Below are 22,436 nucleotides of genomic sequence, written 5' to 3' on the forward strand. Positions count from 1 at the left end.
TGCAATGCTAAAATTGTGACTGGTTTGCACATCCAACACGAGTCAGGTGTAGGATGAAAAACAGAAAGAAAAGGGAAGGACAGGCTGTCCTCAAACTGAAATGTTTGCAGCACTTTTGCCTGCATGGTCTTCCACAGGCAGTGTGCTGACAACCTCTCTTTGTCATCTGTTATTAAACTGACACAAACTTGTAGCATGTCGTGATCCCTGAAAAGCTGCCTTAGGCATCCTGTAATCTGCACAAACAAACCTTAAGTTCAAGTCCAAAGATTAAACTTGATGTTCATTTGTAAGGTAAGTGGAAAAGCTGCCCAATTAAGCCTCAAATAAGAGATTTAAAGTTAATAATCATTTTTATTTAGGTGTCCGGTTCTCTTCTGAAAATGTAAAGAAGGTTAAAAAAACAGCCCAAAAATGTTCCTTGTGTTTACAACCGTGTCCTTATTTATTTTCACTTCCCATACATATAAACATCCTGTACAAAAACAGCTGACCCTCTCCTCTCCTCTTTTTCTTGTCTTTCCCCTCTTTTTTCCCACAACACACAACTTGCATCATGGTAACAACAATCAGCAATATCACACACCCGACTTTTGCAATATTCAAACTAAACATTTTCTGTGCAATACAAAATAAATGTACACATACTTTTGATATTTTTTGTTCCAAAAAAATAAAAAAATCGCTGTTATTTACAAATCCCACAACAAAAAAAGTAAACATTCTCCACACCAGTTTGTTTCGACGTAGAACTCAGCAGAAACGTGTTATTTTTACTATTAACATGTCGTTTGTACAGATTGTTTATTTTTCTATCTAGAGCTCGCCTCATGTAGTGTGAGAAAAAACTGATAGAGCACCTATGATACCGATAACTACATGAGAAAGTTTAAAGAATACTATGCTTATAGAAGCCCTATGTGGACAAACATTCCCACATTTTACTCTTAACGCTGTGATAATTTAAATTGTAGAGATCTACGGACAAAATACTGCACTGGTCCTTAGTTGGCTCTCCGATTGGTCCACTAACCCAGCCATTCTCAAGGGGGAGCTTGAAAATCCTTTAAGTTTAACCAAGAATTACCATGAATGTGCAGATTTCTAAGCACCACAGTGGAATTAATCAAAATGGTCCCTTATCCTAAAATCATATCAACTTTGAGGTCAGTGAGCAGCCAAAATGCGTGTTTTAAGGTCTACACCACCATTCAGTTTTAAGAGATTGCTAAAGAGATTTATCTTTTTTATTCTATTAATTAATCCCTCAGCCAGATGATCACAATTATCGCCTCCTAGCTCCTATAGCCAATCACAGTTCTTTCTCTAAACACAGCGGTGTATTTAAATATGCCACACTACTCACTCATCCTTGCTTGCATTAAAGCTGATGCACCACACTGCTGCTGCTGGCAAGCTTAACCTTGAAAAACATGGAAAAAAAAAATCTTATCACAGGAAGAAGGTAAAAATAAAATGTATGGATGCATGTCCTCTTGGGGCTTCCATAGGTTAGTGACCTCAAAAGAAAGGAGAATTTAGTATTTCTAATGTCTATGAGTATATGATGAATATAGTGTGCCCTATTCAAGTATTAAAAACTGTGTAACAGGACTGTTAGTATTTAGTTATCGTCAGTAAGGCAGAAATGACATTTGCATGACATGAATGGTTTAAAATTATTGGCCTTTTTCTTTTTTCTCACTGCAAAACTTCAGGTTTCCACAATCAGTACAAAAGAAATCAGAATTTAATTTGAATTTTTATGGTTCAAAATAACTCTAAAGTAGGTGAGTCTTAAAAGTCAGTAGAAGGTGAGTCAGTAGAAGTCACCTGATGATAACGTAGTTGAATTTTTAGTTGTACTGGGCAAAAATAAAGTGATCAACACCAGACAAAATCTACAAACCACAAAATGTACTTTACTACAACCAAAGAAATCAGTTGTGAGAAATAAAATCTATACATATATTTACTGGAGATTCACACCTTGTTGTCTAAACGTTGGTTCTGTTGCCCTTTTTCTCGTGTCGACCTTTATGTAGCTGATCCTCTGCTTTGTGTTAGTGTCTGTCTGTGGAAGAGGCAGTGTTTTTATGGCAATAGAAGGTAGAAGTCACATGTGCATATCATGCTGCACTAATATAGTGCAATGTAGAGCCTGAAACGCAGAAAAGGGTGGAGGCAGGCAGGCAGGCAGTAGTCTCCATGAACAACTGATTGCAGGCTACTTCTCCATCAGCATCATACAGATCAGTTTATCCCACAAACACAGGCCTGTGCGCCTCAAAATCAAGCAAAAAAAGAGAAGAAATGCCTTCCTTTTGTTCAAGACTGTAAAAGAGATTTGAGTCAAAACCCAGTTGAGGATTGCGAAAAAAGGAATCCAAACCTTTTTATGGAGATTTTCCTCTCCCTCCTCCTCCTCCTCTTCCCTGCGGTGACTTTTGGCAACGTACGAACCGTCAGAGCATCCTAAGCCTCCAGCTACTCAGCATTTTTAGGGACAAGCAGAAAAGCGCGGGGGAAGAGTTGGAGCTTGTGCTGCCATGTTCAGAGACAGCAGCAGAGCCGTCTCTGCCTCTGAAATGAGTCTTTTCTTTACAGAGATGTGACGGAGGGCCAAAAAAAGGCATTTCATTGAACACGGTGGAGGTCATGACGGCTCTAGCAAAGAAAATACTTCAAAAAAAACAAAGCGGGGAGTGAATGGAGCTCGACTTGAAATGGTTAAACCCCAGCAGTGTCTCTGCTAAGAGGATTTTCTGTAATTTCTCCGCTCTGTGACGTGTCCATTCACGCTGCAAACATCCATGTCCCTCACTGCAACGGCTGTGATGAAGTGGGTCTCGATGACAGGTGAAGTGCTCGGTGAAGCGTCTCCCGGAGGACTACATGTCCGTGTCCCCATCGTAGGCGAGAGTCAGAGGTTTTAGTCGGTTGTTTTGTTGCCTCTGTCTCTGAGGTCTCTTTGGCTTTTTGCTGTGAGGAGAGATTAAAACAGAGTCAGAGACAAACTTGGAATAATTCACTGTAAGCTTACTGCAGAGTAAACTTACCATAAAGTCACGGCACAGGACACAGTGTGTTTCAGGTTAACATGGTTTTAATGACTGAAAAAGACTTGAATAGTTTGTAATAAGTACTAGAATATGTCAAAAGTTCTGCAAAACTGAGTTGCCGTTGGATTCAGATATTTGACAATCTCAGTTATAAGTCCTGTTTTCAGCTAAGGCTTAATTCCCAGGAGATGATCAACAACAAAAATGACTAATCTTTCAAGGATGAGGCTGTTATTACCACAATTCTTTCTTGTCAACAAATCTCTTGGAAAATTCACTTCTTTAACACACAGACTGCATAAAAATGCACCTGGTTTGATCTATAAAGTAAAGCAGAAGCTTCATAAACATGCATTCTTTGTCATGGTCAGCAGGGAGAGATGCACTGGCTGCAAAAAGATAAGCGACTGCATCAACCTTATAGAGTAAGATGTAGATATAAAGATGTAGATGGGAGTGATGGATTTCAGATTAAATGAGCGCAACTCACAGTGGACCAGCTTGCTTTTTGCTCTTTTTTTATTATTTACAATTCCTGAAAGTGACACTTTTCTTTATGTAAAGATTATGAAGCTCATTGTTGGCCTTACAGGACCGCCTCTGATTGAGACACAGCATGACGTCGCTACAGAGTTTCAGCACAAAGAAACAGTCACAGCAAAGTAAGGGAAACAAGACAATTGTGTCAAAGTACCCTCACATCTGACTGCATTGCCCAGTGTACTGAGTGCCCTCCAACATGCCCTTACATTTGGAGCATCTCTTCACTCTGAGAAGCATATTTCCAGACCACAGGTACACAATGCACATGTGGGGGTATAGCTCAGTGGTAGAGCATTTGACTGCAGATCAAGAGATCCCCAGTTCCCCTCTCTAGCCCTGCGATGACTGGCGACCAGTCCAGGATGTACTCCGCCTCTTGCCCAATGACGGCTGGGATAGGCTCTAGCATCCCCGTGACCCCGAACAGGTTAAGTGGTATAGAAAATGGATGGATGGATGGGAGATACAAAATGCTCCACAAACGAACGCCCAAGCTGGTTCAGCTCGAATTTAGAGACACCTGACCTGAAAATGCACAACAGAAGAAGATCAATGTCCTTATGAGGCTCATTAACAACCCTTGCTGCCTCCAGCTACTTTAAAGTTAAAACTATGTTTAAATAACTTGATTGCCTGGGTTTTATGGTTATTTAAAAGGTTAAATGATGTTTGAAATGCATATAAATTGATAAAGCATGCATAGCACTGTTTGCATGTGATGTGCAGATGAAAAAGAGGAAAAATAAACAAGAGAGGTGTGGCTTTCTTCTAGGCTTTCCTATATCCAGATTAAATTTAGCCATATTTTTCATACCTAAATGTGTTATCTCATACAAGATTACTGTGATTAGAAATACCATCACTTTAGTCTTACAAACACTATTTTAAATGTATAGAAGCATACTGCATTCACTTGAGAAGATACAAATATGATTTTTCTGAAATAACATGATCATTTTAGAATTATGAGAAAGGGTTTAGGAAAAAAAATTAAGAATCTCACAACTTTTACTGTATTTATGATCAGAGATACTTGGTTTAACAAAACTGCAGTAATTTATACTGATGTTTTTGTTGATTGTCTGAGACAAGGGTTTAAAAATAACAGTCCCATGCAGAGACCAGTGACACACAGCATCCCTGAAGGCGGTTAAAGTGAATAATTTTGTGCAAAACATCAACAGAAATATATTTTAGGAAGTTTTTGTACACTTTTCTTACATTTAGGCACAGAGCTTATTAAAAAAACGTTGAATTTAAAATTAAACTCATTCTAAGAGGATTTTTCCCCTGAATATATAAAATATACAACTTTTATATAATTCAATATCTCTTCAATGTTTTTCGAAAGCATCCCACAACCCCTGTGTAGTGTCCCGTGTCTGCCCTGGGGATCCCGACCTCCCTTTTGGAACCTCTGCACTAGAGTCATATTGCGGGGTTGTTGATCTTGAAAAGCCTTTTTGTATTGTTCCTATTGGTTTTATAAAGTGCAAACAAATAAGCTAAACTGAACCAAACTAAGATAAGTAACATTTTGAGCTGCACTGTGATCCATTGAGTAAACATTTGTATTTTAGAGGAGACCACAATAGCCATTATCCCATTCAGAAAAAAAGGAAAGAGATTTCTTACTTTCTCATGTGAATGCATGGCACTTTTGTATATTAAACAGCCTTTGCAGTAGCCTAATACATATATCAATCAGTCAATAATGATTTGTGAAGCAACAATTTATGAAAAATGTTATATAAAGACACTTTACCAAAAGAGCAGGTCCAGACTATACTCTTATCATTAACAAAACAGTAATCCAACATGTGCACAGCACTAATAAACATTTGCTATAGTTACAGTGGCTAGGAAAGACTTTTCTTTACCAGGAAACAGACCAGACTCATGCTGAACAGCCATTCACCAGGATTTCTAACACAAATGTTTCCAAACCGTTAGTCCTGTAGAGAATCACAGTAATCTTGTACAGGATAAAGTATGTCAATATGAAAATCTGCATTTTTATTTAATTAAGTGTCCTTGGTTGTTTTTAAATTTTTACTTCTTGACCTTTATTAACCAGATGAAGACCTGTTGAGATCAAAATCTCTCTTATAAGGGTGACATAGAGGTCGGCAGCACATGTCATAACTAGAGAAGCACTCTGAGAGCGCAGACCTCCGCCTCTAGCCCTATCTCCCAATAGTAAAGAATCCTTTAAAAAATTCCTGGATCCAGACGGTTATCAGGATCAGTCCCAAAATCGAATCAGTTCTTCCTTATAACATTTCTAACATTCCCTGAAAATCTCATCAAAATCCGTCCACAACTTTTTGAGTTATGTTGCTAACAAAGTAACTAACAAACTAACTAACTAACTAACTAACTAACAAATTAACTAACAAACCCTGCTGATCACATAACCTCCTTGGCGGAGGTAATAAAAATGCATATTCAAGAGAAAGATTAAAAACCATAAGTTAAAACAAATATTCATTCAAAGACTGCAAAGCTCATTCATATTCAAAGTGCAAGACATAAATCATAAAAACATCCCTGAACTTTGTGGTAAAGCAATAAGCTTGAAAATTGATTCATATTTCTGTATGCTATGAATCTATTAATCATGGATGGATCTCTGTCTTAAAGTCATTTTGAGCTACCACCCTCAAAAACAGCCCTTACGTAATGGCATGTCAGAATCCTGATAGCATCAGCATGTACACTTCCATGAGCTTCCTCAACAAAACAAAGCCAGTGGGGACCTGGTTTAACTTGTAGAATGAGCACCCATATTCAGAGGCAACAGTCCTTGGTGTACTGGTTGCAGGATCGACTCCCAGTTCTGGTCTTGTTTGGTGCACTCTCTCTCCATATCTCCTGTCTTTCTTCAGCTATCCTTTCAAACAAAGGTAAAAAGCCCAAAATCTCATATTCATAAAGAGAATTTTAGAAAAAGAAAACCAAGCTGATGTAAGTGTGCAGAAAATACACTGTACCCTAGACACTACACCTATTAGAACCCATTTTAAATGGCCTTTTACGTGCATTTACAATTACAGCCTCTGAAACCCATACTACTATAAACAGGACTTGTGATTTGTGGAATAACTGTGCATCAATGAAAGTCAGTGAGAGGGTTTTTGTCACATAACCTGAAATGCTCGAGGAAAATCAGTCCATGAGGAGTACTACAACATGCATTAGAAAATGTCAGTCCACTCCTTTCAGCCATATCCACCAGCAGCAGGAATAAACAGGTTAAAGCCTGGTTAGAAAAATAAATTTGATATAAAAAGATGATTTTTTTCATTGTAAAAACTGAGCATAGCTGAATTTCTGTTTAGATTTTATGAAGCCTTAGAGTTATTTATAAATTTAAACCATTTGGGGGAGTGGAAAACAGCAGGTGGATGTGTTGTGGTTGTTTGGCAGGAGGTTAAAGGTCTGCCTCAACTCCAATGCTTGGCCTCTAACCAGACTGATTGAAAATAAGGTGAACTGTAGATAGTATTTTAATATGTGATCACTGGGCTTCACAACACTTCTTAAGAAACCAACACACGACGTAACAAAGACTGTGACCATGTTTTCTAGAGTCTTTTGATTGCATGGACTTTCATTGTGCTCAGTGCCACAGAAGAATGTGATATATGACTTAAAACATTTTTAAGGTGTGAAAATTCATTTTAGCTTTATTTTCCAGAGATTTCTGACAAGAAGAAACATTCAGAAAATAATCTTTGAAAAAGCCTTTCTTTGCATGATCTGAAGAATCTGAAGAATTTGATTTCTTATACAACTAGCTGATGTTTTGAGCTGGACACTTACCTATGCTTTAAAGTAGCCATGCATAAAAAATCAGCAGGATGCTAGCATCAGGAGATATCAAATTTTCTGCTGATATTTACAACAAATGTATCTACTGTATGTACAAATAATTTTGTGGAGTTTTAGGCAGAAACAGACCTACATCAGCTGAAGTCATTTTCTTTGTCCATCCTCATTCCTTAAACTTTAAAGAGTGATTTAAGGACTGGAGTTTATTTCTGTGCTTATCCTTAAACTCTTAGGTGTGTTCTGGGGATTGAACTTTTAGGTCTGAACTACATTTATGCAGTACATTCAAGAAGTATTCAGATTCACTTCACTTTTTCCATTTTTGTTACATTTCATCCTGATACTACAAATGTTAAAATTCTTTTTTCTCTCATTATCTACACTCAGTACCCTACAATAAAAAAATGAAATTTTAAAAGTATTTGCACACTTATTTAAAAAAAACCCTGAAATATCCCATTGATATAAGTATTTTGACCCTTAACAATATTTGAAACGCAGCCCAGGTTCCTCTAATTTCCCCGGATCATTGCAGAGATGTTTCTACACCTTGACTGGAGTCCACCTTTGGTAAATTAAACTGATTGATTGGACATGATTTGGAAAGGCGCACACCTCTCTATAGAAGGCCTCACAGCTGCATATCAGAGCAAAGACTGAGCCATAAAGTCAAAGGAATTGCATGCAGAGCTTAGAGACAGGATTGTTGACAGGCACAGATCTGGGGAAGAGGTTCCCAAAAGTACAGTGGCCTCCATAATTCTCAAATGGAAAAAAATTTGGCTCAACCAGGACTCTGCTCACCCAGCCAAACTAAGCAATTGGGGAAGAGGACCCTTAGTAAAAGCGGTGACAAAGAACCTAACAGTGACTCTAGCTGAGCTCCAGAGATCCTGTTTAGAGATGGGACAAAGTTCCAGAAGGACAACCCTCCACTGATCTGGACCTATGGAAGAGTGGCTAGAAGGAAGCCTCTCCTCAATGCAAAACACACAAAAGCCTGCTTGGAGTTTGCAAAAAATTAAAAAACAAAAAACAAAAACCAAGATTCTCTGGTCTAATGAAACCATGATTGAACTGTTTGGTCTCAGTTCCATGCACCTCACTGGTGGTGGCAGCATCCTACCATGGGGGTGTGTCTCAGCAGCAGGGACTGGGATACTGGTCAGGGTTGAGGGGAAGTTGAATGGAGAAGCCCAAAAATACAACGATATCCTCAATTAAAACCTGTTCCGCAGTGTTTAGGACCTCAGACTGGACCAAAGGTTCACTTTCTAACATGGCAATGACCCTAAGCACACAGCCAAGACAACACAGGAGTGGTTTAAGGACAACTCTGTGAATGTCCCAGAGTGGCCCAGCCGGAGCCATGACTTCTTGAACACTATCAAACATCTCTGGAGACCTGAACATGGCTGTCCACAGACGGTCCCCATCCAACCTAAGAAGAAATCCCCCAAACCATTTGTGCAATGTGTGTTGCATCCTTTTAAAAAGACTTTAGGCTATAATGCTGACAAAGGTGTTTCAATGAAGTACTGAGAAAAGGGTCCACTACTGAGTGTAGATTAATGAGAGAAAAAAGTACATTTAAATGGCTGTAGCATCAGGTTGACAGGTTTAACATCACATATTGTGCATCCCTACCTGAAAGAAAATTGTTGTTTCTTGACCAACAATGATGAACTATTATAAATCTACACAGACAGTGAAACTGTGGGGTGAAAGAACTTTCTACATTGCGTAGCTGGGAATGATCTAGGTTTCAGACAGACAATAAAATATTAAAACATTGAAAGTATGAGTGAGATAATTTGCATGCTCATGCTAGATGACTGCTACCTTCCCTCCAGGGGGAGAAAAGCACCTTTAAAGGAAAACGCTGTGACTTTAAGTTTTTAAACTGTCAAGATCAGCGTTAAAAACAAGAATGCTTCACAGCTCAAAGAAAATGCTGTATAATGAAAGAAATTCTCAGACATTTAGCATCTTTGTGGAATAGCTGTGAGAAAAAGCAAAGCCAACATTTAATTGTGCTCTCTTGTCTGTTGTTAAATGTCAGTTATTCCAGCTTTTTCTCTTTTTTTTTTGTTTTAGCCACTTAGCACTCAGGGGAAGTCCAATTAATATTTCCAAACAGGGAAAACTTTTGCCCAAACTTTATTTCAAAGCAACAGTCCGCACACGTGATGGGGCGGCCTCTGGAGCATTGAGATGCTTCAAAGAGAAGATTCTGGAGAGTTGATAAAGACAATCAGAAGAGCTCTCTGGGGACTTTTCTCTGAGTAGTTTGTGTGATGAGGAGCTGACAGAATCACCACAAAGTAAACATGAAACAACAGCAGACATCAGCAAACTTCTTCTGCTGCCACATGAATCATCATGCATCTTTTCCCTGTGGCTTTGGTAAACTTTATGTTCAAAAATACAGATTCAATACTCTAGGGATCAAACTATGCATGCTATTGATTCATCTTTTTTATTATATACAATTTTAATCCTGAAAACGTTAAAAAATAATTGGAAAAAGTGGCTGAGCTTAAAGAGGCTCCATGTTTAGCTTGTTTTCTCCAGTTAAGACTCAGTTTAACAGAATAAAAAGTTTTGAAAAATGCACCAAAACTGTATTTTTGAAGCTAGAATCAACAAATATTTCATATTTTTGCTCAGAAGATGACCATAAGAAACAATAGCAGCTAATTAAAATTGATTTCCAAATGATCTCAGCTCTGAGAAGGAACGCTTTAGAGCTGAATACAGAGTTATAACATCAATATATTGAATATGTGAAAAGGATAATGAGCTGTTGATTTGGCAGGAAGTGAAATGGGAAGAAAATGAAAGGGGAGTCTTATGTCCTACTTCCTCATTCAGCCACAAGAGGGCGGTATGGGATCACACATGAGAGACAGATGAGGGCTCACCAGTTCTTGTAGGTTTAAATATGAGTTGTGGGACTGAAACAATCCCAGCTCTCACTTTTCACGTTTCCTTTGTGTCAAACTTGATGATAAAGCAAAGCAATCGGACATACTGTTAAGAAAGTCAGCTACACAGACACACTGACACAATGTGATCTGACATAACAGAGTGAGAGTTAAGAATCTGTTTGGATTAACACTGTATCATCACAGCTCTGTATCAGTCCACATTTCTAGTAAGTTTTTACAGGTTCATGCTCACAGTAGTGACAGAGCAGCAGTGTTATAAAGGGATACTATGCTGTGCTAATACAAATATACAAGCATGTCTACACCTGGGAAAAGAGACCCAGTTCTTTGGACCATGATGCAACCTCAACATATCAAACTTTCTTTGAGTAATTGAGCTTGACAGAGCTTTAAGCCCCAGTTAGAGGTATTTTGTACTACAAAGCTATATAATATAAACTTCCTCTATTAATTCAATTGCTGTTTTCCTGCAAAAAAAGAGGAACAGTCACTGCCTGTCTGATTCTGTCATTTTATAATGAGAGTTTACTCTACACTAAAAGAGAAAATAGACTAAAGCCTGTAATTGTTTAAAATCGTGCATTGATAACTTGTTTGATTTTGCCATCTGTTGACCTGTTGGGCTTCTCTTTTACTTCTACACTGCAAACTTCACTAGACTCTGACAGCATAGCTCTTAAACTTTAGCTATGATATGCATGCTTAGCAAGATCAGGAACTGTGAAAAGGTCTGACAGATTGTGCCACCAATAGGCTACATCAGTGGTTCTCAAATGGTGGGGCAAGGCACATTGGTCTGCCTTGAGGCAAGGCTTAGTGTGCAGTGGAAGTTTCTACAACCATGCATTATGGGTAAACTAATCAACAATTGAACATCTTTTAAAGGGGCTATTTTGTGCTGATTTAGATATAGTGTACTTTGAGATTTTTGGCTTGTGCCTTGGGCAAAGAAGATTGAAAACCACGGGGCTACATGATGTAAAGCGCATAAATTAACTGTCAGTGTGTACATTCTCTGTCGTTGCTTCTGTCACTGACCCAGATCAGCTGTCATTAAACTCTAGGGATCTCAGCCAGTCTGTATCTGTGACTTTTTTGGATCTTCCTCTTCTGTCAACACGACATTTGATTTCTACATAACAACTGCATTAAGCTACTTGAGGCAACAGCTCATTACTATCAGTGACAATGCAAATATGTGTATGACAATGGGATAGATTTTCTCATCAATGCTCTGCAAGAAAGAAAATAAGGATATTTTTTCCTGAAAGAAGAATCATTCTGTGAGTTTTCAGAACGCTGTGCTTTCTCTGCCACTGTCATTCAACTGAAAATAAGTACTAATACGTAAAATTGCTTGCATATTATTTTGGGTTGTCAGGAATGAAATTCATCTAGGTGCATGCTCTCTCATTTACAACTGTGATTTGTGAGCATATTTGTCAAGTTTCAAGCATATTTCAAAGAGTGGAAATATACAGTCACATCAGGGTCTGCTTTATAAAATCAAGTCAGGAGTCTTTGTCTAAAAGGGGGCAGACTGAGTCTAAACATGGGTAGACTATCTCTTCACTCTAACCTCTAATCTAAAGGAACTAATGATCTCATTTATGGTTTGTCCTCACCTTCACCAGCACCTTCACTCAGTTACTCAGGCAGGACATGTGACTCTTTAGAGGTCACGGGGGGGAGATCAAGGACTGCAGATGCTTTTACTGGAGGCTGTGTTTGGGGGCTGGGGGGTTGAACCCTCCACATCCTCTTTAGCTGCTGCTGCTGCTTTGAGCCAGCTCTTGGCAATCGGGACAGGTGTAAGTCATCTCATGTGCATTTTGGCCCAACCAGATCACCGTCCCGTTGGCGCCAGACTCTTGGGCTTTAAGAGTGCGATGCAATTTGGCACAGTAGCTGCTGCTCTCACAAACGGACGGCATGAAGGAACAAAACAAGAAATAAAAGATGACAGACAAACGGTGATGTGAGGGGGATGGGCGACAAATGAGGGATTGCTTTACCTCAAAACACGAGGGGAAAAATGAGGGTTTGATTTAATGAATAGGGATGATGATAAAAGGGGGAAATTAAACTCTTCAACTCACCAAGCTAGGTATATCATAGACACTATGAATATGAGGAGCACAAAGGCTCCGGCTGCTACACCGTACACCCACATCTTCAGCTTCCCATCTGTGGAGGAGGAGGCTCATCAGTTTCTCTAATTACACGTAAACATGGCAACAATAGCTAATAAAAGCAGCAACACTTTGTTCTCTAACAGCTGCAAAGAACTTAACACTTTGTTTCTGCTTTTATTCCAGTTAAACAGCAAGAAATCACTGTGAAAACTGTGACATTTAATAAACTTACTGATATTTATAGGTACAACAAATGAGAACACTTATGGTGATCAAAGAGGGCAATTAAAGAGGATTAAATAGGCATTTCATTTGACATATAATAAGAACAATTATGCTGAAGAAACACTCTTCAAATTAAGTTCTAAGTTACTAAAACTACTCATGTTTATTTTAAAGACCCTGTAAAGTGAGTCCAAAGTTTTTGTCTTAACACACTAGATATGTTGAAATATGGTTGTTGTTAACATGTGAAAACACTGAGATCTTCATGTAAGTGAATTCTGGATTCAGACCATTAGAAAGTTGTGTAGGCTCATGATGTCATGAGCCGACAGTGGGGAATGACCCCGCCCCTCTAACACTACAATATAAAATCACAGAGCAGTTCATCTCAGTCCAGTCTGTTGTTAGCTGATGTCACTGCCTTTATTGAAAGTTAACAGTCAGTTAATGCTGTTTTTTTGTTCACTGTGAGGTAAATTTGCCAAATCTATCAGCCACAGTGGTCTATGGTTCATTTAAAGCAGCTTAACGGAGATTTAAGCTAGAAAACAGACTTTGTCTCTTCTCTGGCACAGAGCCAGGCAGCTGCACTCATAAGGTCATAAGGTCAACATTCAGATTGTAGCATTTTTTCAAATCTGAGAGGATTGTATTTCTCCTTAGTGGGTGTGGCTTCAGCTCATTCAACAGACACGCCCAATCTGTCCTAGAGAAGATTTTACTGCCTCATTTTTCATGATTTTGAAGCTTAAATTTATAAACTTAGAGATGTTCTATCTGACTGAAATCTGATTTAAGGGTTCATAACACAGTGACCTCTTACACAATAAACCTAAATACAGATTTATTTTCCCTTTACAGGGTCTTTAATGGCTTTCTCACTCGCTATCTCAGCAGGCACTAAAACAGACACCATAAAATCAGCTCTACTCGCTGTCTTTTTTGCCTATATGATTATATTCACTTTACTTCACACTCAGAGTAAGGTCCTCATGATTTTCTCTTCACTTACAGTAGGATCATGTTCACAATATAAAGATTTGATGGGTGAAAAATGCATAGAAATAGCCTGCAGAAAACCGTATGTCGCCACACTAGCCAGAGTGCAGTACGTACTAAGACATGGCTGCGTCCTGGTGTGTTAATTTAAATTTTTATGAGAAAACTTTGTCAAAATGCAGATGTCTAGTGAGCTTTTTTGTTCAATATGTACACAAGAGATACAAATATCTATCCAATATGGTGTATTTGCCTGATGATGTAGATTTCCTTTTAAATCAATGTTGGTCAACCTTATCTTCTCAGTACAATTAAAAAAATGTTATCATTTTCATGCATCATACAAAGATGTCTTTCATTTTACTTGCATACTGAAGGATATTATATTAATTGAAGTGTACAATACTTATACTAGTATTTGTCTGTTTGTACTACATATAATTTATATTTACTATCAAGTGTAATCAAGGTATGATTTTCTCTAGTCTAGTCTTCTTCCATTACTTTAACATTAAAGCACCAGTAATGGCCTGATTCTTATGTTTCTATATTCTTTAGCACTGCTGCAATGTAAATCATCAGCTATTTAAAAGTGTAACCTTCATTTTCTCAAAAAGAAAACAACATATCTAAAATCTCACAGTACAAAGTAAAGAGGTGCAGCAGAAACAATTAAACATTTGGAAGATGAATGACACACGAGTTTCTGTATTTGATGTCGTGCAAGGGTGGAAATGTTTTCTTGAGACAGACGTTAACTCAATCTGTTCTGCACTCGTGCATCCTAAATGTTTCTGTTGTCGTCATGCACCATCAGGCTCTGCACAGATTCACCTCTCAAAAGTTAATGTACACCAGCAGTTTTAGATTAGGTAGCAAAGTTTTCACATGCATCAGAGCAGCCTGGAACAGACAGAAAACAAGTCTGATTCATATCTGTGATTTAAATGTGTCAGGTTTTATATCATGCATGGCTGCTGGTACAAATGTGTGATGTTAATCCAGCTCTAAATCTGCAGAACTGAAGTAAAGTTTTTTTCTTGTGTTATTTCAAAACCTTTAACCTCAACAAGTACTCATTGCTCAGCATTTTAAGGAAAGATGGTAGCCTTTTTTAAGCTGTGCTGCCAAAAAACTCAAAAAACTTAACTGGGAACTACTGAAAATGATGGCTGTTTGTATCAATGTTCAAAGATATGAACTTTTAAATAAAGAAAAATACATATAGGCCATGATGTGTGAAGATCAACTGACCTTTGTTTCATAAGGATGGCGATTTGTCTGCATTGACAGTAAATAAATATATATTTTAAGCTGTCAGTGTGAGAATGTTTGTTTTTTATTTCCACTTTTCTGTTGTTGTAAATGATTAATTACACTGTCAAAGCAACATTTCCCAAAAAATATAAACCAACCATGTCTGCATCCTTTTGCCCTTCTCCACATTTCTGAGTCAGAAGCATTTTAGTGAGGTGGTTTTTATAATTACGACCTGACAACTGGAAAATAGGAGCTTCTGACGAGTGCATTAAGGCAGGGTAAGTTCTCTAAGACATGACAGTTTAGAGATTAAAGGTTTTCACTTGACAGCACATAAACACTTCTTTAGCACTTCTTTACGGCTCATGTGTGTCTCGTATTTTCTGTATTTTTAACCTCTAAGTGAGGAGACGCTGTGCATTTTGTGCTCTGACCTGGTCCGTAGGGCTGCAGGTACCAGGTCCGGCCGGTGCGCCCTGGCAGGATGGTGCTGGGCAGAGTGGGGTTAATGGCACGACTGGTTTTCACGTCCCCTCTCTTGTCGCCTGCTGTGGGGATCTCAAGGATGGGGATAGGGGCGCACTGGTCCAGCTGCCCAGTTGGTGACAGCACCTCTGTGAATCCCTCCTCGCATGTGCAGATATTGGCCTGGAGGGGGCAGCAGAGAATTGTGTTTGGTTTGACATGCAGGTACAGTAAGAGAGAGATGAGAGTTAGGCAAAGTCAGCATGACATTAAAACAATGAAGGGGTGGGGTTTTGTTGGTGTTGTAGGGTTGCTGACTCTTTGTGTGTCATCAGCAGCATTGTGTGTCATCTCTCCATTAAATCTGGGTAAAAGCAGCTTAAATGCGAAATAAAAAAAAACTGATTTCTAAAAATGGAAGACTGTGATTGAGCTTGACTCAATTTTTATGTTTGTGTAAATAATTACAAACTCATATTTTAAATTTCAAACAGTTCAGTAACTTAAAAAATGGAAGCCTTCAAAGTTTAATGAAGCTTTTTTGCTGTTTTTAAAGGGTGGACATTATAATCTAATTTCATAGCATTTAAAGCCAGACAAGCATTACTGGGTGTAATTTTTTGCTAGGTTAATTCACAGTAGTGCTGGGCAATTGATCCAGTTTAATTTCAATGAAGATTTAAGCTTCCTATTAGGAATGGACAGTAATACAATAGTACCATATCCCTGGGTATTAAAAAAACATAACAATGGTATTATAATATGGTGCTCTGTAATGATTGGATATTTATAATAATCTTTCAGAATATTTCCAACAACAGCACCATTACCTGTGTGTAAAGGTGATTTAAAAGTGACGACAGAGCTCCAATTAATGATGTTAGGCTAATTTGACGAATAATGAACATGTGCTGCTGCCATGGCCAGGCACAGTGCTGGCATGGGGCTCTGGTTCTCTCTAAAGTCAAACTGCTGAACCTGTACATCTGGCTGCAATGTGATCCACGGAAACATGAGTTTAAAGACACTTTAATTCTTGTCTGTGCAGGTTCTCATTCATCTAGGCCATGGTTATCCATAAGACACTCTAATTTTTCCGTCTGGTTGTAGATCAGTGATGAGGAATGATGAAGTTTCTAAACCCCGAGCACTGCGTTGTGCAGCAGCACAGCATCAGGCACATTTAAAACCCTTTGCAGTTTTTCAAAATCATTGAAATTATCTTTTTTCCCCCTTTTAATATGCAATGTAGATGAAGTCAGTCAGTTCTTGGTTATTTTCTGTGCTAAAGTAGCTAAATTTTTATAGGCTTCTTGTAAACTGAGCTTGCAGATGGATGGAGGTCGCCATTATTGCGCAATGTGGAAATGAATACCAAATGCCAATCTTTGTTTTAAAGCATGCAGAACATTACAATACATTACTAGATCCTACATGGTGGTAGCTTTGGATTATTATTTCCTAGATTAACTCTGGGAACAAGGGAGGGAAGAGGGAGGAACAGAGAGCCGTAGAAGGAAAGAAACTACATTTCAAGATTAATCGATTTAATTGTGATTAATTGAGATCTAAGATTAGTGCACTGATTTGTTTAATCACAATTAATTGCAGGCTTTATTGTCCCTTTCAACACACTTTGGTTGATGCACATCAGCATCTCCATGTGGCCATAGTTATATAAAATAATTCCACTACTGCTCCTTATTGTCTAATTTCACTTTAAAAACTAACAGACAGCTCAAGTCAGAAGTTATCTGAACCTTTTTAATGATCTCTTATTTCATTTTTAATCTATAACAAGTTCCTTTTGTTGTGATTAGCTTCATGCTAAAATCAACAATCTACCTTTAAAAGCAGGTCTATATCTAAATAGGAAGTCAATTAACCTTAGTAAAAAAAAATCCAGAATGACAAAAAAGTGGAATTTTAAAATGCAAGAAAGGATGTGATTAATCGCAATTAACTATAGAAATTATGATATTAATCACAATTAATTTTTTAAAAATCTTTTGACAGCCCTACTTCAACTATAAATCAACAGCACTCCTGTCACCCTCATGTCACCTAATAAATTTTAAATAATTTATTGGACTTAAAACATTTTGTTAAAGGTATGAATGAAACACTTGTACAGGTGCATGCACTCTACTCGCTGTTCTTGAGCATGCCAGAAAATTCTGGTGTAATGTGGTTCTTAAACACCTGGTGGTAGTACTGTATACCTCAGTAAAATTTAGAGAGGGTATGATGGTATTAAAAATAAATACCACCCAATCCTTCTTCTTATGATCATGAAAACAAGAAAATCAAGCTCAAATTATTACTGAGCTGCATTCTGTGTTGCACTCATTTAGTTGAAAGGTTTTGTCTTGTGGTAACGTTTGTTGCTAAATTTTGGCCACACTAGTGCATCACCACTAGCTGAAAACCATGTCTATATATCATTATTCATTGTTTTTATTAACTCAAATCCCAGTCAAGACATGGGCTTTTTGTGTGGAGTTTGCATTTTGTCCCTGTGCATGAGTGGGTTCTCTCTGTATACTCCCACTTCCTCCCACATCCATTAAACATACTTGTTAGATTAATTGATGACTCAAATTGCCCATAGGTGTGAGTGTGAGCATGCTAAGTCGGTGTACAGCCCTGTGATTCACAGATGACCAGTCTAGGGTGTACCTCACTTCTTGCTCAGTGAAAGCTGGGATGGGCTCTAGCCCCACATGACCCTGAATCGAATAAGCGGTGTCAATAAAAAGCTGGCTGGATTTTTTTACCGTAATATATTATTTTTCTTATACAGTTTTATTTCTATATTGATTATTTTCTTTAATGTCTTGTTTAAAGTATTTAGAATGTCTACGTGGTAAGAGTGTTTAACTTCAATAAATGTAGGTGATGCAGGTGTTGTAAAATCCATTTAGAATAATTTTTAATGATCATGATCTCATATCAATCAAATAATTGATGATAATATTGCCATCATCGAGCAGTCCTTTAGCATGCCACCCATTAATGACAGAAATCTGTTTTTATGAGATCTTAAAGAGCGCGACACAGAAGAATGTATTAAAGTTGGGCCTATTTACTGTTTATGATAATCAGAGCAGAAAGAATGAGGAGCAGACACACTGAATGCATGGAGCATCAGTCAGACGGCCACAGTCTGCAGCTGCTCTTTACTTCACTGGTAACCTGAGTAGCAATAAAACAGATAATGAAAGTTTTTGCTTGTCTTGCCTCCACCTGTGCTTGATTGTACCCCCTCTCCCCTGCACTGTTTCTCTTAGTGCTCGTGGAGAGCAGCAGGCTGGCAGCCCCACTTTTAAACACTTTTTCTCTCTCATTATGTCAAACACATACATTCAATAAACTGTGCAATGTTTAGTAAACCAAACACTTGGAATGTGGTTTTTATTGAGAAGTGTGTATTCAAGAAACCTGTGCAGGGCTTAGTTGTTTGGAAGTTATTCAAGGACGATAAGCAAAAACTCCCAAATATAGGGTAAAATACTGCAAAGTTATACAGCCTTGACCTGCCTCCAGTCCGACCTAGCCTGTGCCTGAGGGGAGGGGCAGGGCAGGGCAGGGCAGGGGCCTGGCTCTGGGCTGTGCGCCACATTGGGCCAATGACAGCCTTTGGCAGCAGATGCAACCTCTGTTTAGAGTCCATTTCTCTGCTGCAAAAAGAGGCAATCTACATACGCAACTCCAAAACATTTGTTTGATTTCGTATCTGAGAGTAAAGGTTAGAATTAACAGAATAACCCTTTAATAAAGTGCACACTCAGAGCAGAATTATCATGCTTGTCTGTGGATTGAACTTGTAACCTCTGAGGTGTTAATCCTGCCCTCATCAGATCAATCTGACCTGCTTATTCTGTGCTTATTAAATCTGCCAACTCTTCATACAAATGCAGCAGCCATCCAGTTTTTACTCCTACGTCCAATTTTAGTTTATTCTAAATAAACAAGATATTAAACTTTGAGATTTACCAGCTGCTGCATCTGGAGGACACAAAATTCAATGCAACCTATCTGAGTGACACAACAGAGAATGGATTTAACATCTTCATGTTTGCGTCATTTCATCTCCACTGACTATAAATTCAATCATAGCAGCAGAGACCCGAGGACCTGTGCTTCCAGGGCCATGATTCCTTTATTGGTTTTATTGTGTTTATCCTGTTTTTATTGTACATCTGTACCTGTAAAGCAAATATTCCTCTCAGGGATTTTTTTTTCATTTGTTGTTTTTACAGCTGAATTGTTGATAGAAGAGAAAGAGAGATGCTCACCTCGCTGCAGAAAGACTTTGGCATGAGACACGGAGGGTCACAGGAGCTGTTGTCGACTGGAGGGTTGATGGGAGGACAACCTCCTGCAGGCATAAAGACAACCAAGTCAAAAAGGGAATATTATGGTTTTAAAACAATACGACTGAAATCATCTTTGTGTCCTGGAATATTTACTGCTGTCTGCAGCTGTGCATGAATGTTTGTACCAGGAAATCATGCATAAGAATTACTACTCAGTTACGTGAATTCTTAAAAAGTAGCCAAACCCCAGACCATTTTTTTCAACTAAAACCAATGAACAAGGGCATTTAGAGCTGCAGTTGATCAATCAATAAACTTGGCCTTAATGAGAGAGTAAAGATAGGGTGACAGGATAACTGAAAATCTCTAAAAACTTGTGGCAGAATTAAATAGACTATTTATTTTTATACATATGTACAGGAAAATTTAGTAATACTCTAGACCAGTTAGGGCCTAAATCATAACATGTAAGTACGAAGCATTTAAATTCTAAATTTTGTGTTAGAAATCGCACTTACAATGTTAGCTCGGGACGGCCATGAGTCAAGCATTGCCATATATTTGAGATCAGCTGATCCCATGCAAGCCCTCATCAGCTGATGGCCTGCTGATTTGCCCTAAACATGCTGTTGGCTAATTGCACTCATGCTGCCATATTAAAACTGGCTACATTTTGCCGCTTCCTCTGCAAGCTGGTTTTTCCAACCCTTCTCCACCCCAGCTCCTCCTCTAAGCTATACCTGATTTAATCTGTGTCACTGTGTTGTCATTGACACCCTCTCTGTTCTGGGTTTATTGCTTCTTCTCTCCCTGCCTCAGCCTTTCCAAGAGCAGAGACGTGTGCTGTTCCTGCTCGATGCTTTCCACATAGGCTCATGGAAGGGCAGGGGGATTCTAGAACAGCCACACCGCCAAACATAAATAACATCAATAGCTGCTAATAAAGAGAAACATTTATTACCACAAATCAAGTGTGTTTTTGACAAAGTGGTCCTGACTGAAATATACACAGTGACTGCCCTCCACAGGCTGAAACCCAGCTATTGCAAGTGTATTTTTGTTGTTGGCTGATCCCTGTTTAAGGGCGCTTTCACATTAGGCCCAGTTGTTTCGAACCGCGCCCTCCTCCTTCCCTCCGCTGGCTTGCTTTCACACTAGCATCATCGATCCGTGCCTGGGCCCACTTGCATATGTACTCAGTTTGAAACAGCAGGTGACGGTATGCATGTAGCTGGTTACAACCCCGCCAAGGAGGAGAAAGAAGAAGCTACCATGGCAACCACTCGGGTCATGACCTGAGTGAAGATTGTTTTTGTTTTGACCAGGCAAAAAAGTCCCTCCTGCAGCCATGGATGATTTGAAATCACTTTTTAAGGGGCGCAGGTGGCCGAGTGGTTAAGGCACACCCCATGTGTGCAGACGTCCTGGGTTCAAATCCGGCCTGGGGCCCCCTGCCGCATGTCTCTCCCCCGCTCTCGTCCCTGTTTCTGACTCTGTCCACTGTTCTCCTCTATCTAATAAAGGCACAAAAATGCCCAAAATAAACCTTAAAAAAAAAATCACTTTTTAAGATGCCAGCAACTTTGCTCTTTGTATCTGCACATCTGCTAAAGCTCAGAGGATTAAACGGGTTCGCGCTGCACAGATACAGTGTTTTTGAGGTGACAGGAGACTTTTATTGCCTTTGCACCTCCTCTCACTGACTCCAACTTGTGTTTATCTTTAAGGTGAGTCACAACAGACTGTTTATTGACTGGATTCTAATGATTTCCACCCTTCATGGCAGAAAAATGTGCACAAACTGCCGTGCTGTGGAAAGAAGTTAAGTTTTTGTGATGACGTCAAAAAGCTGAAATGACGCTCTGTCCCCTATCCGGGTGTGGGTGTATTCACATCTAATCCGAACCGCGCCAGAGTCCACCTCCCCAAGTGGGCCCGGGCGTGGTTTTTTTGCATTCACACTACCAAAACAAATTGGAGTTCTTCTACCGGAAGTAGCAAGTAAACCGTATTTTCTCTTAAAACCAGGCTGATGACATAACATTTTGTCCCCTATGGAGAGAAATAAAGCTACCTTACCCTATCTTACCCCCTTTTAGCCCTGTCCATGATGTTCTGAAGGACAGATACACCTCAGCTGAAACTCTTGGGTGTAGTTACATCTTGTCCTAGACTGGTCCAATTGAAAATAGCATTAAACCAGATTTTAAATCATTCCTGAAGGAACATCCCTAGTTTTGATCTAAAGTAAAAGTGGGAGAGCAATCGGTGGAATGTTAAAAAATGCCTTCATAATGCTTTTATTTTCAACTTTAGGGCCATAAGGTTAGACATACCCTTGAACCAATATCAACCAGCTTTAATCTAATGTATGAATATGACTAAAATATTATATGAAACTCTGAATTTTTCAGATTAAAAAGTTGGGAGTCAGTATATTCATTCACTCTTTTAAATGAATAAATCTGTCTCTTAGTCAGTGTAGCTGCTGTAGTCAGGGTTATTTTTGAAACTATTCTCAGTGAGCAGCCACATGTTCATATGTTCTACAGAGCTGAATAGCTGAACAGGCTGACATCGCCCACCATCCTTTGCTCCTTATAGATATAAGTCCCTGGGATTTTTAACACAGTGTGCTGACAT

The 22,436-nt window shown here is 38.8% G+C and overlaps 1 protein-coding gene across 2 annotated transcripts in view; it reads right to left on the minus strand.

The window, feature by feature from the left end:
- Nucleotides 1–460: 460 nt before the first annotated feature.
- LOC121513348 (thrombospondin type-1 domain-containing protein 7A) overlaps nucleotides 461–22,436 on the minus strand; it is a 365,219-nt gene continuing 343,243 nt past the window's right edge. For both annotated transcript variants that reach the window (XM_041793044.1, XM_041793043.1), the window contains 4 exons: nucleotides 19,773–19,855; nucleotides 15,444–15,657; nucleotides 12,490–12,577; nucleotides 461–2,982 (listed from right to left, as the gene is read on the minus strand). In XM_041793044.1, the coding sequence (XP_041648978.1) occupies nucleotides 2,892–2,982; nucleotides 12,490–12,577; nucleotides 15,444–15,657; nucleotides 19,773–19,855 (476 nt within the window). In that variant the 3' untranslated portion in view covers nucleotides 461–2,891. The remainder of the gene's footprint in view (nucleotides 2,983–12,489; nucleotides 12,578–15,443; nucleotides 15,658–19,772; nucleotides 19,856–22,436) is intronic.

The sequence above is a fragment of the Cheilinus undulatus genome, linkage group 8 (assembly GCF_018320785.1).
Source record: "Cheilinus undulatus linkage group 8, ASM1832078v1, whole genome shotgun sequence".
In the NCBI taxonomy this organism is placed as follows: Eukaryota; Metazoa; Chordata; class Actinopteri; order Labriformes; family Labridae; genus Cheilinus; species Cheilinus undulatus.